The sequence below is a fragment of the Haliotis rufescens genome, unplaced genomic scaffold (genome assembly GCF_023055435.1).
Source record: "Haliotis rufescens isolate VD_foot unplaced genomic scaffold, xgHalRufe1.0.p SCAF_8, whole genome shotgun sequence".
NCBI classification, from domain to species: Eukaryota; Metazoa; Mollusca; class Gastropoda; order Lepetellida; family Haliotidae; genus Haliotis; species Haliotis rufescens.
The window spans coordinates 27,044,581-27,058,272 of NW_025964372.1; the positions used below are offsets into that span (position 1 = coordinate 27,044,581).

Below are 13,692 nucleotides of genomic sequence, written 5' to 3' on the forward strand. Positions count from 1 at the left end.
GCAAGAGGCACGCTCCTGCTCAGTATAAATCCCTTTTAATAGTTCAACTGTGCTAGAACTTTCCAGTAGATTCTCGATTACACACGACCACATAAAGCATCTAAATAAAGTAACTTCCACACCACTGCTCACATTAGATAGTACTATCTTCCTGACAACTAATTAATGTCAAAACACAATGCTATGAACTGCTGAATCTTTACATTAACAACGTAATACAATTACAACATTACATTACAATAAATTTCACTGCCATATATATAATTATATAGCAGAATATGAGAATGTTGGAATCTATCTAGTGTAGTTGAATATGAGCATGTTGGAATCTATCTAGTGTAGCTGAATATTTACATGTTGGGATCTATCTTGTGTAGTGAGTATGAGCATGTTGGGATCTATCTTGTGTAGTTGAGTATGAACATGTTGGGATCTATCTTGTGTAGTTGCGTATGAACATGTTGGAATTTATACCAGGATCAAGACATGTAGATATTCAGTATTGCCAATTTCTCTGCATAATGTTCTTGTAAATATGCTGTGTTAACATGATTCAAAATGTATATCACTCTCCGAAATTAATGGAGGAAATACAGATCATTCATTCATTGTGTGTGGAGGGAATTGTATCAAATTTAGCTGAACATGTAGCTGAAGAATTCTGTATAGCGTAGCTGAAAATGTTTGGCGGTATTCTGTGAGACAGAATGATAAGCCTGCGTGACAAGGGAAACTTTTACATAATTAAACATTTTGCAAACAGGCATAACATTGACGGTTTTGAAGTTCCCTCTCTTCACCACCTGCTGATATTAACGTTTGCTGCGTTAACAGCAACGCGGTAGCAAATTCTGATGCCTGCGGAAATTTGCTGCCTGGGGTGGAGGGGGGGTATTTCTTTCAAATGTATAAATTGTATAAGGTACTGTAATTTAATAGCCGCATGGGGGTGATAGATTGTTTGAACATGTGTATTTTGAGATCTATACGGTGAAGTTAAGTATGGATCTATATAGTGTAAAATTTTAATGTAACAGGTTTTAGTTGCAGTGAACTGCTTTCCTCAGCAAGAAATCTCATTGTACAGCACAATGTATGATCCATGAGAAAATGATAAAGAAAGTATAACTAAATAGTGTGTTATGTTATTATGCTTTATGTTACTGATTTTGTTATCATACTCGTCAGGTAATAAACGGTATATATGATTTATTCCATGATTTAACGAAAGAGCAAAATATAATGAGTACGTCAGTCAGTACGATATTCTGATTTGTTGTATATAAATTATATATATATATGTCAAGTACTTTTGGTAAGTTCAATAGATTACTTTTGTATTTTATACAACATACATGACATGGGATTTTGTTGATGACGAAATGATGAATTGTGTGTGTGCCAGAAAGTAAGCATCCTTATAAAATGATGTGATAGTGATACTGATAGCAACATTTACATTATACATAAAATGTCAACGCCAGTTATGACTCCATGTGTTCGCGAAAAGGATAAGCATGTTCCGCGCGGCCTGTAGCACCCGCCACTCACACAATATGCATAAAAATGTAAGTGTTCGTTGCCTCACGCCGCACAAGTGTACTCCTGTCATATGACGATCCGGTGGCTTCTCTGAAAATATATCATTTTAATAGAAACAAGCAACTTCATTTAAAGTGAAAATGGGGGTTAAACCTGTGAAAAATCTAGACTTGCGTCGTTTAGGTCTACAGTAGGGACTGGGCGGAAGGCAAAATCATACGGTTCAGGGATTGTGAGACAGGCAGGATGGCGGTGTAAACACTCAAAATTTTCCCGGATAATCCAAACATACCAATCTCTGGTGCCGGTCTTCCAGCCATTACAAACTCAATTTGAAGTGTTGTCTATATTGCTTCGATAGGAGATCACTCAATGGCCACTACAACACAGTATTCAGATGACATCGTTTTGATGTAACAATCTGCTTAAAACAAATCAGAGGAAGTAAGGAAATTTAGAATATCTTTATTTCATGTTGTTAGATCTCAGGCAAAATAATTACGTATTCATTTTAAGAAAAGAGACCCCTCCAACAGAGAAGAACTATTTGACTGTAAGATATTTGACAGAACTACTCATTGGTATTTTGACAGTCATTGGTAAAATGATATTACTCATTTGTACTCGAGTAACAGGCATGTTTGTGACTCGGTGATGGTTCACAGTCGTGTCACAGTCACTGTTTTGATGACGAACTCCAGTAATAACTAAGTCTATTGTGTGGTGGCGACATTTCTCAAAGGTAGGAGCCTTTCCAGCATTCATGTTTGTAAAACTCTCTCAGTTGTATATGCACTGACTTTGGATGTCAAATAGACATAAGCTGATTGTCTTCAGAAATGATCATTTTCGTTTCATTTATGTCCATTGCAAACACGTTAATAATTACGCGTAATTGTCATCTAATGAATTCTTGAAGCATTTAATTATACTGACACAAAACATTTGAACAAAGCTTGTTGTCTTCTCCACTTTATGAAATAAACTGGAATATGCATTTGCCATTTCTCTTCAGTGCTGTCATTATAGAAATGTGGATGTATTCTGGATGTCGTCACGCTCTATGTGGTTCTTGCATGAATGAAGTTCATGGGATCAGAGGGTTCTTTCATTGTAAGGGAAACGCCATTTTGTGCTCCAAGTCCGATTGAAATGCCAACTTTCTTACCATTTTGGGGATGATGATTACGAATGAGTAGCGTTTCCCTCGGATTTGACCTTACATGGTTGTTGACGAAAACTTGAGAGGGATCCCTGGTTGCCTGAGGGTCGAGCGTTGTGCGTCTATCAATACCGCGGTTGACTGGTTTACGTTGATTAATTTGTGGGTTTTGATTTGTAGGTTGTTGTGGTCCGGGGTTGAATGTGGGTCTCTCAAGTTGACGCACTGTTTTGGGGGCTTTGTGATGAGCGGATGATTGCCGTTGATTTGCTATGTGTTGTCGTGAGTGTACATTTGGCTGCTGTTTAGGACTGTTTGGTTCTTTATGATTTTCTATAACATTTGAGCGCATACGTGGTTGTTGGGAAGGAAGATTAGTCTGTCGAGGTTGTTGGTTATTCTGACGGATGGAGTTACCATGAGACTGTCTCTGTTGATTTGCCGCAGAAGTAGACTGTGGGCTCAATTCCTTAGTCCCTTTAAAGGCATCGGTCTGGGGAAGGGTCTGGTGACGGTTTGACCCTTGAGGTGTATTCATCTGAATGTTTGGTCTTTTCTGGTTCAGCTGACGGTGGTTGCTTGAAGCAAACCCATTTCGTTGTGGACTAGTTTCTCCTTTTTGGTCTGACTGACGAGGTGGAGCCGTTATCCGACTTGCAGGAGAAATTAGTTCTTTTCTCTGGCCGCTACGTGATGAACCAAATGAATTTGTTTGCTGGTTAGGGGATTGGCGTCGTCCTGTTGTAGGCTTTGGGGTTGGACGATTTGAACTTGAAAGCGAATTACTTTGTCTAGTTCCAATACGCTGTCTATTTGAATTTTGAGGTGTCGGTTTCGTCTGGACGCCTTGGCGATTTGATTGTCTCTGATTACGTGCAGAGTCTTGGGACATGGTGGTTTGATCAACAGATCGTCTCCTGGTTATTGGAGCTTGGCCACTGCGTGTTCTCTGGGCCTGGTTGATTCTGTTTGGACTCCGAGATGGAGTTGCCTGGCCATTTGTCCTTTGAGGCAACTGCCTCATTCCGCCAGTAGATCGTGGGGGTGGCGTACTCCTCGGCCCGCTGGTGCGTGTAGGCTGTTTAGTAGATGATGACTGACGACCCGGGGGGTTTGAACGAACTTGCTTTTGTTTGTTATTAATCGGATTTGGAGGAGTTTGACCTTGATTCTGATTAACGTTAGGTGTTTGTGCAGGAGCTGCAAAAGGTCCACGACTCAAACGTTGTTGTTCAACAAGATTTCTAATTCTTTCCTGCTCTTGAATGTGTGCCAACTGCCCAGTAGTCAAACGGGGACTACCAAAAGAAACTAACTGATTCCGAAAACGTTTAGGCGTCTGTGTGTTTCTTAACGGTGTCAGCGTAGGAGGAGCCTGCTTCTGTGCCCTGGGTGAGTTTGGTTGGTTCTTCCCTATATAAGGTTTGTTGGACCCAAATAATAAGGGGTTCACTATGAACGCCAAAATTGACCTCATTTGTTTTTGTTTTATGGCAAAGTTTGCCATAATTTTCTGGTAAGGGTTCAGATTCCTTGGAATGTGACCCTTTTCTCTTTCAGATACAGATAGTAAATGCGCTAGTGCGTCTTTTAGTGTTATTGGCGTAGGGACCCCGCTGGCTCTTTTACTAACGTGATTGTGTGTCCTTCGTGTCACAGGCATATAAACGGTCGACAAGCCTTGTGGTTGTGCATATGAATTAAGAACAGTTCCAATGTGCTTGTTTAAGAACTGATCAATGTAATTAGCATTTAAATCATGTTTTGCATTACTAAACACAGTGGCTATCGTGTCCAGTGCTTTAGATATCTCCATTATTTTGGCCAATATATTTTTAAAATCGTAATTGTGAGATACTTTTCTTTCATTGCTGGGCTTCTCAAGGTGAACAGTTTTGTGTTTTGGGGGAACAACGTTAATCAGAGGTTTGTGTTGTTCATATCTCATCCTAGACTCTTCTGCAATTTGCTTAACGGATTTCCCTGTAGCCAATCTGGGAGATCCTTTGGTGCCATTTTCTTTGGTTTTCCTTTGGATTGGAACTTTCCGTTGTGGTCCAGGGATTGCAGGAACCTTATCCAATGCTTGCACATTCGGCATCCTCGCGTGGGGCACTGCAGAATGTGTCAACGTATATTTCCTTTCCTTACGATGAGATTGTGACAAGTGCATCGACTTGAAGCTGTCCACATCAGGTCTGTCCCATTTAGCAATGGCGTTATGACTTCTGTGTTGACCATATCTGCCAAATGCTACAGTATCAATCACCGACGGAGGTGGACTCCCAATCAGTCCTTGGACTACAGGCAGCGGCGACGTGGATACCACACGCAGCTCTGTGATAAGGACGAACAGGACGGTCCACGTCTGGAACAAATAGAACATCAGATTAAGATGGAAGCAACAATCGATGGTGTATCGAGTAATCCGTAGTTCGAGCACACGATGTGCCGATATTTTTAGTTATTATGCCTCAAAGTGAGATTGACCAACCAGAGAGCAGAACTACTGACCCCACATGAGCCCGTATACCGTCAGTAAAAATCCAAGATGGTTGATACTGACCTAATTTGAGATCGTATACCGTCAGTAACAGCCATCTTGGATTTTTCAACAACCACCTCAAATATTTCACATGAAAAGTCTGGTACAGAAATTCGTTAATCGACACTGTTTTGTGTTTTAATATCATTAATTTTGATGTGCAAGTAAGTTCATGTATTTTTGATCACATTCGTGACTTTAATAAGATTATATAAAGTTGAAATTATCAACAAGGTTTGTCCTCTGAGGTTTGAAGAGTAGTCTCCCTTTGACCCTTAACGTCTTAGGTTGTAAGTGTTAAGTTTTGAGTTTTAAGTTTTGACATTACACGTGCGACAAAGATACCAAATAGTGTAAACTTTTCGGCATAATAATTTCGTTATGGCGTCTTTAGTAACCGTATACGTGTAATATTAGGTTAGCAAAGAAATATTGGGTCAGTCGTCAGCCGATATGACACCGTTTTCGGCAACAAAAGACACCATAACGAATTTATCATTTTTAATTTTACTCTATCTGGTATTTTTATCGCACATGTCACTTAAAAATGAAAACTTACAACCGTTGGCGTTAAGAGTCAAAGGGAGACTACACTTCAAAACTTTTTTTAACAATGATTTTTATGTATAAAGTCACGAATGTGATTTATTATAATTAACGTCCTTGCACATCACAAATAATGACATAAAAACACAAAACAGTGTCAAATAACACATTTCTGTAACAAAATGTTTATTTGAAACATGTGAGGTGCGTGTTGGAAAATCCAAGATGGCTCTTACTGACCGTATACGGTCTGATATTAGGTCAGTAACACCAATCTTGTATTTTTAAGGACGGTATACGGGGCCATATGGGGTTAGTAGTTCTGCTCTCTGATTGGTCAATGTAACTTTTAGGCAAAAAATGGAACATATTGTACCTTTGAGGATTATACGGTAACCCTTACTTCCATAGTCTGTACTCCATCAAATAAGATCGCTGTACATTGATAACGGGTTCATCATTGTGTCAAGACCATTTCTGGTGTCCACCGGCGTAATATAGCTGGCACATTGATGAAAGAGGCGTGCAGCCCAATACACCCATTCACTCATCTCAGTATTTAAAAGGTTTATTAAGATGAGTAATTAACCGTAGTTGTAAAGGTCGGTTTCTCGAATGACATGTATTTCAATATATATGTTAATATGTTTATGTTTGATATACTTTTGATGTTTGCTAGTATTTGTTTGAAATTGAACATTTCTCGCCTTCTTGACTTGGTCATATAACATGTTACGTCTTGTACCTGATGAACCTAAAGGAAATTATCCGAGGCCGAAACTGTGACGAAATATGCGAAATAGGCACACAAAAAACTAAAGTAACATGTGTCTCGAATCCAACATGCAGAAATGTTATAACCGACATTGTCACAGAGAAATGTCAGTCATACTGCATTGCATCGTCAATCTCCAGGTAACACGAATAACAATGTGGGTTGTTGAGTTTAATTATTCGTACTTTATAAAAATGCATTCAACAACAGACAAAACGATGAAAATTGGAGATATTTAAATTTTTGCGATTGAGTCTCGTTCGCAAAACTCGCAATAATAAAACAGTCGCAAAAAGTTCCCTGTTTACAGTAATCACAATAACACCCTGAAACAACACCGTAAATAACAATCGAAGCAGCAAACCCTTAACGTGTGCTCATAAATAATTATTTTTATACTGTTCCTTCGGCCACTTCAAGTGCAATGTAATGATTGATAGTGTCAGATCGCCCTATCATTGTCTTTACTGATTGACGATTATTACGCGTTACCAGGAAGCCCACAGCCATATTTCACACACTGGACGTTTACTAGATACTGTCATGTTTGCCGACGTGAAACGTGACTTCCGAGGCAGTTGTCTATTTATTCAGTATACTATTCCGCGAACGTGACAGGCCAGGCATTTTACTTCGCGGATAACCGCTTGGAGACATCAGACCTGTAAATATTCGCCTACATGATGCACAGCAATCTACTTCTTTGGACTAAGCAATTGCTTGACGTAATAAAACAATTGAATGGCAAAAACTACATTATTAAGTGTAAATTAGTTCCTGTTTTTCTATGCGCATCGACATCTTTCGTCTCATCGTTGTATGTTGAAAATAAAAGAAGTGAAACAAGAATAACACCTCAAGCTCACAAATGATCAAAGGGACATCGGCTCATGGGTGTCCCATCCGCCTGAGGTGCCTAGTTCTGTTCCCAGAGTAGCGTCCCTTTGTCGAGCAGTATCCGATTATCGTGGATTTGAACCCCATATTCCCCCTGACTGAGTTTCTGTGTTTGTCAGCACCGTACCTTGCAGGTGGGTTCCCAAAAGAAGTTATCTCAAGCGGGTATGTTAGCTGTTGTCCATGTCCTACCCAATTTTGACCATGTCCTTCCCAATTTCTGATCACCTTGTTGACAAAGGTACAAATGTATCGAACCGTCTCATTGACAGAGGGGGCACGGGTGGCCCAGTCGTCTAAGGCGCCGCGATTCGCACCCTTGGGCACACCAGAAACCTATGATTGTGGGTTCGAATCCCGGTTCGCCCCGATTATGTTTCTAGGTTTGTCAGCACCATACCCGTGCTCGTGGGTTTCACCGAAGTGGTAAACGTCTGAGACCTGCATCACTTCGGGCTTTCCTCCCACATTAAGCTGACACGCCGTGGTATAACTGAAATACTGTTAAAAGCGGCGTTAAACCACACTCACTCACTCACTCAATGACAGAATAGGGAAGTTGAAATCCGTAAGTCAACACTGTTAATTATACAATACAATTCTAAAAATTCCGCTTAAATATCATTTGAATCGAGTTGTTAGAGTGTTGCTAAGGCTACAACTTTTGCTAAGCGCTGGTGTGTAGCAGTGAATATTGCTTTGCCTGTATAAGGTTCACAGCTGTAAACACTGTTACCTTCGTTTTGTAGTGGATGAATACCACCTTTTTTTTGTATGTAAGAAATATGCTCACCTGAGAAAATTGTCTTACCTCAATTGCAGAAATATGTTAGAATAACGTGTACAAGTTTATTTAACTCGTGTGATCTTAATGTTCAACGTTTGAACTGTATTTATATTATATTTATGCAAATTATTTAAAATGAGATCGGTAAATTTTAATGGACGGACCATTTGATATTCTAGGGGAGTCTGGGTTTTATTGAAAAAAATACATTGTCCCCAAATTTTTTTGAAAAAATATTTATGCTTCAGACTGTTAAAACCCCCGATATTAAATGCCACAAAAATTACATTGTTGCAAGGTGTTTTTCTTTTCCAAATAAATCAGGCTCATGGCAATAGCATATCTTATTTAGTAGCTGTTGCGGGGCGGTCGGGTAGCCTAGTGGTTAAAGCGTTCGCTCGTCACGCCGAAGAACCGGGTTCGATTCCCGACATGGGTACAATGTGTGAAGCCGATTTCTGGTGTCCCCTGCCGTGATATTGCTGGAATATTGCTAAAAGCGGCGTAAAAACATATTCACTCACTAGTAGCTGTTGCTGATAAATATCTGTTCTCGGCACTAAATAACACTGTATTAGACAACTCTATGTCATATTAGAATCAGCATGAATCATAACAAATGCATGTGTGACTTGAACGTCATACATACCAGCCAGGATCAGTCAACGTCGTCTGGTGTTTTGACGTTATATGTCAGCTTGAAGGACATTTATTCGAAAAGACCTTGTCACGTCCTCCACATGATTGGTGGTAGTAAAGATTTTCATGTTAAAATTGTTAATTACCCGTCAGAAAACATACATTTCTCCTATTTTATATTGTGTGTCTTGGGATATTTTGTCGGAAAGATATAATAATAGAAACTATTTTAGTTATCACGGCTTTCCAGCCTAATGTCAAGTAAAAAACGACAACATTTTCCATAATTATAAGGAATCCCTCAGATTACTAGGGCGGTCGGGTAGCCTAGTGGTGAAAGCGTTTACTCGTCACGCCTTTGACCCGGGTTCGATTCCCGTCATGGGTACATTGTGTGAAGCCCATTTCTGGGCCCCCCGCCGTGATATTGCTGGAATATTGCTAAAAGCGGCGTAAAACCATACTCACTCAGTCACTCAGTGTGCTCCCAAAATGTCCTTCACGTCTCTCTGGGGAACATCACACCCCAAAAAGTTACACTCCCTCACTCAGATTACTAAGTACAGAGTCCATTGTACGATTCTAATTATAAAATATACATGTGTTTATGAATCACTACCGGTGCCACCCATCACAAACACATTCACAGGCAAGTCAACTGTTCACTGGACAAAAACTCGAGTAAAAAATATGGTACTGCATCGGACATCATTTCGGTCACTGATGCGGCAAATATGGGAATGTCCTCCACGTATCAACCTGAATATTTTTGAAAACTTTACTGAAACTTTGAATGACCGAGTGACGTAAGTCAGAGATGTTAACCAATTTGATTGAACCCAGAGCTCAGGCATGGTGCTTACAAACCCATAATCATAATCAGGAGGAATATTGAATTCGAACCCACGATCACCGGATCATAACACGACTAAGATGTTTAATTTGAAAGACTACCTCACCCATGGCATCTTATATTCAATGAGATAGAGTTTAAATTCGTTCGGTCCGTCTGAATGTACAGTACACGTAAAGCCTTAGAAAAATCGGTATCGCAGACAAACAGAGTTCCTTTACCGAAATGGATCAGTTTGATATGAATGCTGAAAATGTACGACAGTAACGACATTTGGTTACAACAAAATTGTGTCCTCATTAAGATACTAGATATCAAGATACATGTCCTTCACTACGAAATATGCACATAAACTAACATGTGTTAATTTGTCTAAACTAACATGTGTTAATAATGTCCGTGAGAACTGTCATTGTGATAGTGCGTGGCAATACATTGACTTCAAAATGGCCGACACTGTCACGATTTGCATTGAGGCTGAAGGTCCTGTGTTGAGGTGTATTTAATCATTTCTGATTTCCCCTATCACGGATATAAAGAGATGTCCCGAATACGTGTTCCAAAAAAAATGCTGCAGGAAGTTGTCAGCTGTCATTCTAGGCAGGGAGTCGATGGTTTTTGCCTGAATTATCGCGTCTCACTGGGATGAGTCTTAGCGAGGATATGCGATCACGTTCATGGAGTCAAATATTAAACTATTTCCAATACAATCTCCAATATATACAATCAATGGGTTGTATCATGCTGGGTTGTCACGAGAAATGTGGGAGTAGTCCGTCAGTTTTATTTCTAGAATAATCACATGAAAAACGAAAATGAATTTGTTTCATACCTTTGTCTTTCATATGTGTCTTCAAATGTTAATGAACGCGAGTTTCGCAGTAATTTGACCATCCGAAATAATAATGATTTGAAGACCACCTGCTTAATTGTCTTCAAATTATTCCTGTAATTATCATTTAAAATCACATCTGGATGGAACAAATATAATTTAGACTATTCTGTACATAAAGTTTGGTTTTGGTTTGTTGTTTAATGCCGCACTCAGCAATATTCCAGCTATATGACGGCGGTCTGTAAATAATCGAGTCTGGACCAGACAATCCAGAGATTGACAACAGGAACATCGATCCACGCAATTGGGATCGATGACATGCATCAACCAAATCAGCGAACCGAACCACCCGTCCCGTTAGTCGCCTCCTACGACAAGCATAGTCGCCTTTCACGGCCAGCATGGGTTGCTGAAGATCTATTCTACCCCGGATCGTCACGGGCCCTGTACATAAATAAAATTTCCAAAATAAAATTTCCAAATATAACATACAGTGAAATCCAATCTTCCCGACTTCAGAATGTTTATACATCTATACATGTATGTTTAATTGGACATTACCACGCGCCACCCCAAATAAGGATGTCAGTTAGAATTGCTCCCCAGCCACCTATGCTGGTCGTAAGAGGTGACATAATGGATCGGGTGGTCAGGCTCGGTGACTTGGTTGATAGCGTGTCATGGTACCCCGACGGAATGGATCGTTTCTAACACTATTGATCACTGGATTGTCTGGTCTTGACACGATTGTTTCAGGTCGCCGTCATATAGTTGTAATATTGTTCAGTGTGGCGTTTAACAAACAAACAATCAAACAAACAAAACCCAGCACTTCCGATTTGTTTCTCTGGAAAAAAGTACTACGGACGATTGTACTGAAAACGGTAAAGTCCAAATATTGAAACATGTTGCTTGTCCCACTCGTAATACTCCCATGCACATGATGGCAGCCTGTAAATATTCGAGGTTGCATCAGCGAAACCCGCGACCCGCTCAATGTAAATTAGATATAATATTATGTAAACAGCTGGGTGTGTCTGTACATGAGGCAGTAATTGTTCGTGCATGCATACGTCTTGTCTCGCCGCGTCATTCAAGCGTAACAATGAAGTATACAAGTGGAGAAACGCGTCTGCCCTACAAAGAAAAACCCGTTTTGCGGGAAGTCATACATTTAAGGAAAATATTCAACGCGTAAGTATATTGTTTAAAGTATTAAAACCCCTCGTTATGAAAATACCATTGTGACCTACATGAACCATTTACCCATATATAGTCATTGAGCGGCATGAACACATGCCACGTTTTATGCAAAACAACTTCTTTCTTTCTTTTTTGTCAGAAACGACGTTTTTTGCCCCTAACAATAAAGAAGTCGTTATCAAAAGATATCCATGATGTAAATGTACTCACGAAATGGACGACCAGAGCCGCCATCCCTCACTTGTTGCCGATCCAGGTGTGATAATCCTGCATCTGACGCACATACCATAACGTCTATTGTTTTACAACAATCTCGTAGATGAGCGCCATGACCAGTCAAATATGATGAATGACATTACTGGATATTTATAACGTGTAATGTCTGATGATTGAGCTGTATCAACGGAGGCTCGATATGTCAACAGGATCATTCATCGCAATTACTCCCGTGTGTCAGTCATACGTGAGAGTGTGAAGCTTAGATAAGCTTGAAAAATGAAATTGATGGTAGGTGTGTTTAACGTGTAGGTGAGGGAGCCATTCGTCAGGGCTAAGACTTCATGGGGCATGCCGTGCAATTTTTATGCGCAGGTATGAGTTTAACCCTTCTCGTTATAAGACAATGGGGTCAAATCTATTTGTTCTATGACGGTTTGCATTTTAAGGAGATACTTTTGAAAGTTTATGACTTTTTATTGTGATATATGTCTGCTTTCACAAAGTTAACTTAACCCGTTGTCAATCTGAATATCGTGCTCTTCCATGTGCAAGTGAGATGAGATAGAATCAACATGGTGAAAGTTAACATACAAAATAAACGACATTGCCAGGGGGTATCAAATGTTCTAGTCTGTCGTACAAAGGGGAAGTGAAATTGGATTTAAGGGTGTGTTAAATGTTATTGTACTTATACAGCGATGTGTGTGTGTGTTAGTGAGTGTTTTTGTGTGCGTGCGTGCATGCGTGCATGCGTGCGTGCGTGCGTTTTAGTATACTGACTCCGAGCCGACCAGTCCTTCTCCTTTACTCCTTCCGTCTACTCCTTTCACGCCGAGTGCCAGGCAGGGTAACAATAATTACCATCTTTTAACGTCTTTTTGGTATGAAGGCATCGAATCACAGACCTGCCCTCCGGAGAGACGATCTATCCTCTTGACGACGAAGGCGGTCCCCGTCACATGAAAAGTGAGAGAATTTAAAAATGGAAATTGACAAATTAAAGATGATGGGTCCCACAGTCACAGATGGTCCAAATGTCTACAATGAGGTGACCCCTCTTTTCGTGGCCTTCAATGAATTTAGAATATTCACGTCCATTACTTCGAAACGCTCGTTAATACGGACATTTGTTAATCTTGGCGTTTTTACTGGGAACCGTGTCGTCCGGATTAATAAGAACTACATTTCGATAACGCCTAATGTCTCGCCTGCAGGTATGCTTACAACGATACATCACCATTACTAGGTCAATGGCTCAGTGTGCTCCCTGGGGCGGTCGGGTAGCCTAGTGGTTAAAGCGTTCGCTCGTCACGCCGAAGACCCGGGTTCAATTCCCTATATGTGTGAAGCCGATTTCTGGTGTCCCCCGCCGTGGTATTGCTTAAAGCGGCGTAAAACCAAACTCACTCACTTACTCAGTATGCTCCCCAAATGTCATTCACATCTCTCTGGGGAATATCACACCCCAAATGGTTAAAAGTCACATTTCCATCTCATTCTACCGGGTATCCATTCACTACTGGGTGAACAGAGGCTTATGTCGAACAATGTCACTTGCCTAAGGAGATACCACATGTAACCTGTGTTAACACTTTAACCGCTGAGATAAATATGAATATGAATACCACTAAATGCATTATTGTTTCAACTGACTGTATTTCATGGGTACAACCTGTAGCAGTATGTTAC

At 40.2% G+C, this 13,692-nt stretch overlaps 1 protein-coding gene across 1 annotated transcript; it reads right to left on the bottom strand.

Moving 5' to 3' along the window:
• Positions 1-1,995: 1,995 nt before the first annotated feature.
• On the bottom strand, positions 1,996-12,286 carry LOC124143470 (serine/arginine repetitive matrix protein 1-like). The gene is made up of 2 exons (XM_046512459.2): positions 11,995-12,286; positions 1,996-5,072 (listed from the first exon to the last, which is right to left on the bottom strand). The coding sequence occupies exons 1-2, from the start codon at positions 12,016-12,018 to the stop codon at positions 2,604-2,606; spliced, it is 2,493 nt and encodes an 830-aa protein (XP_046368415.2). The 5' UTR covers positions 12,019-12,286; the 3' UTR covers positions 1,996-2,603.
• Between the last annotated feature and the right edge of the window lie 1,406 nt (positions 12,287-13,692).

What these genes read in the sequence shown, in the direction of transcription:
- LOC124143470 (XM_046512459.2), bottom strand. Translation starts at nt 12,018, where the DNA reads ATGGCGGCTCTGGTCGTCCATTTC. An exon ending in CGGCTCTGGTCGTCCATTTC is followed by an intron (nt 5,073 to 11,994) that starts GTGAGTACATTT and finishes TATTTGTTCCAG; the next exon opens with ACGTGGACCGTCCTGTTCGT.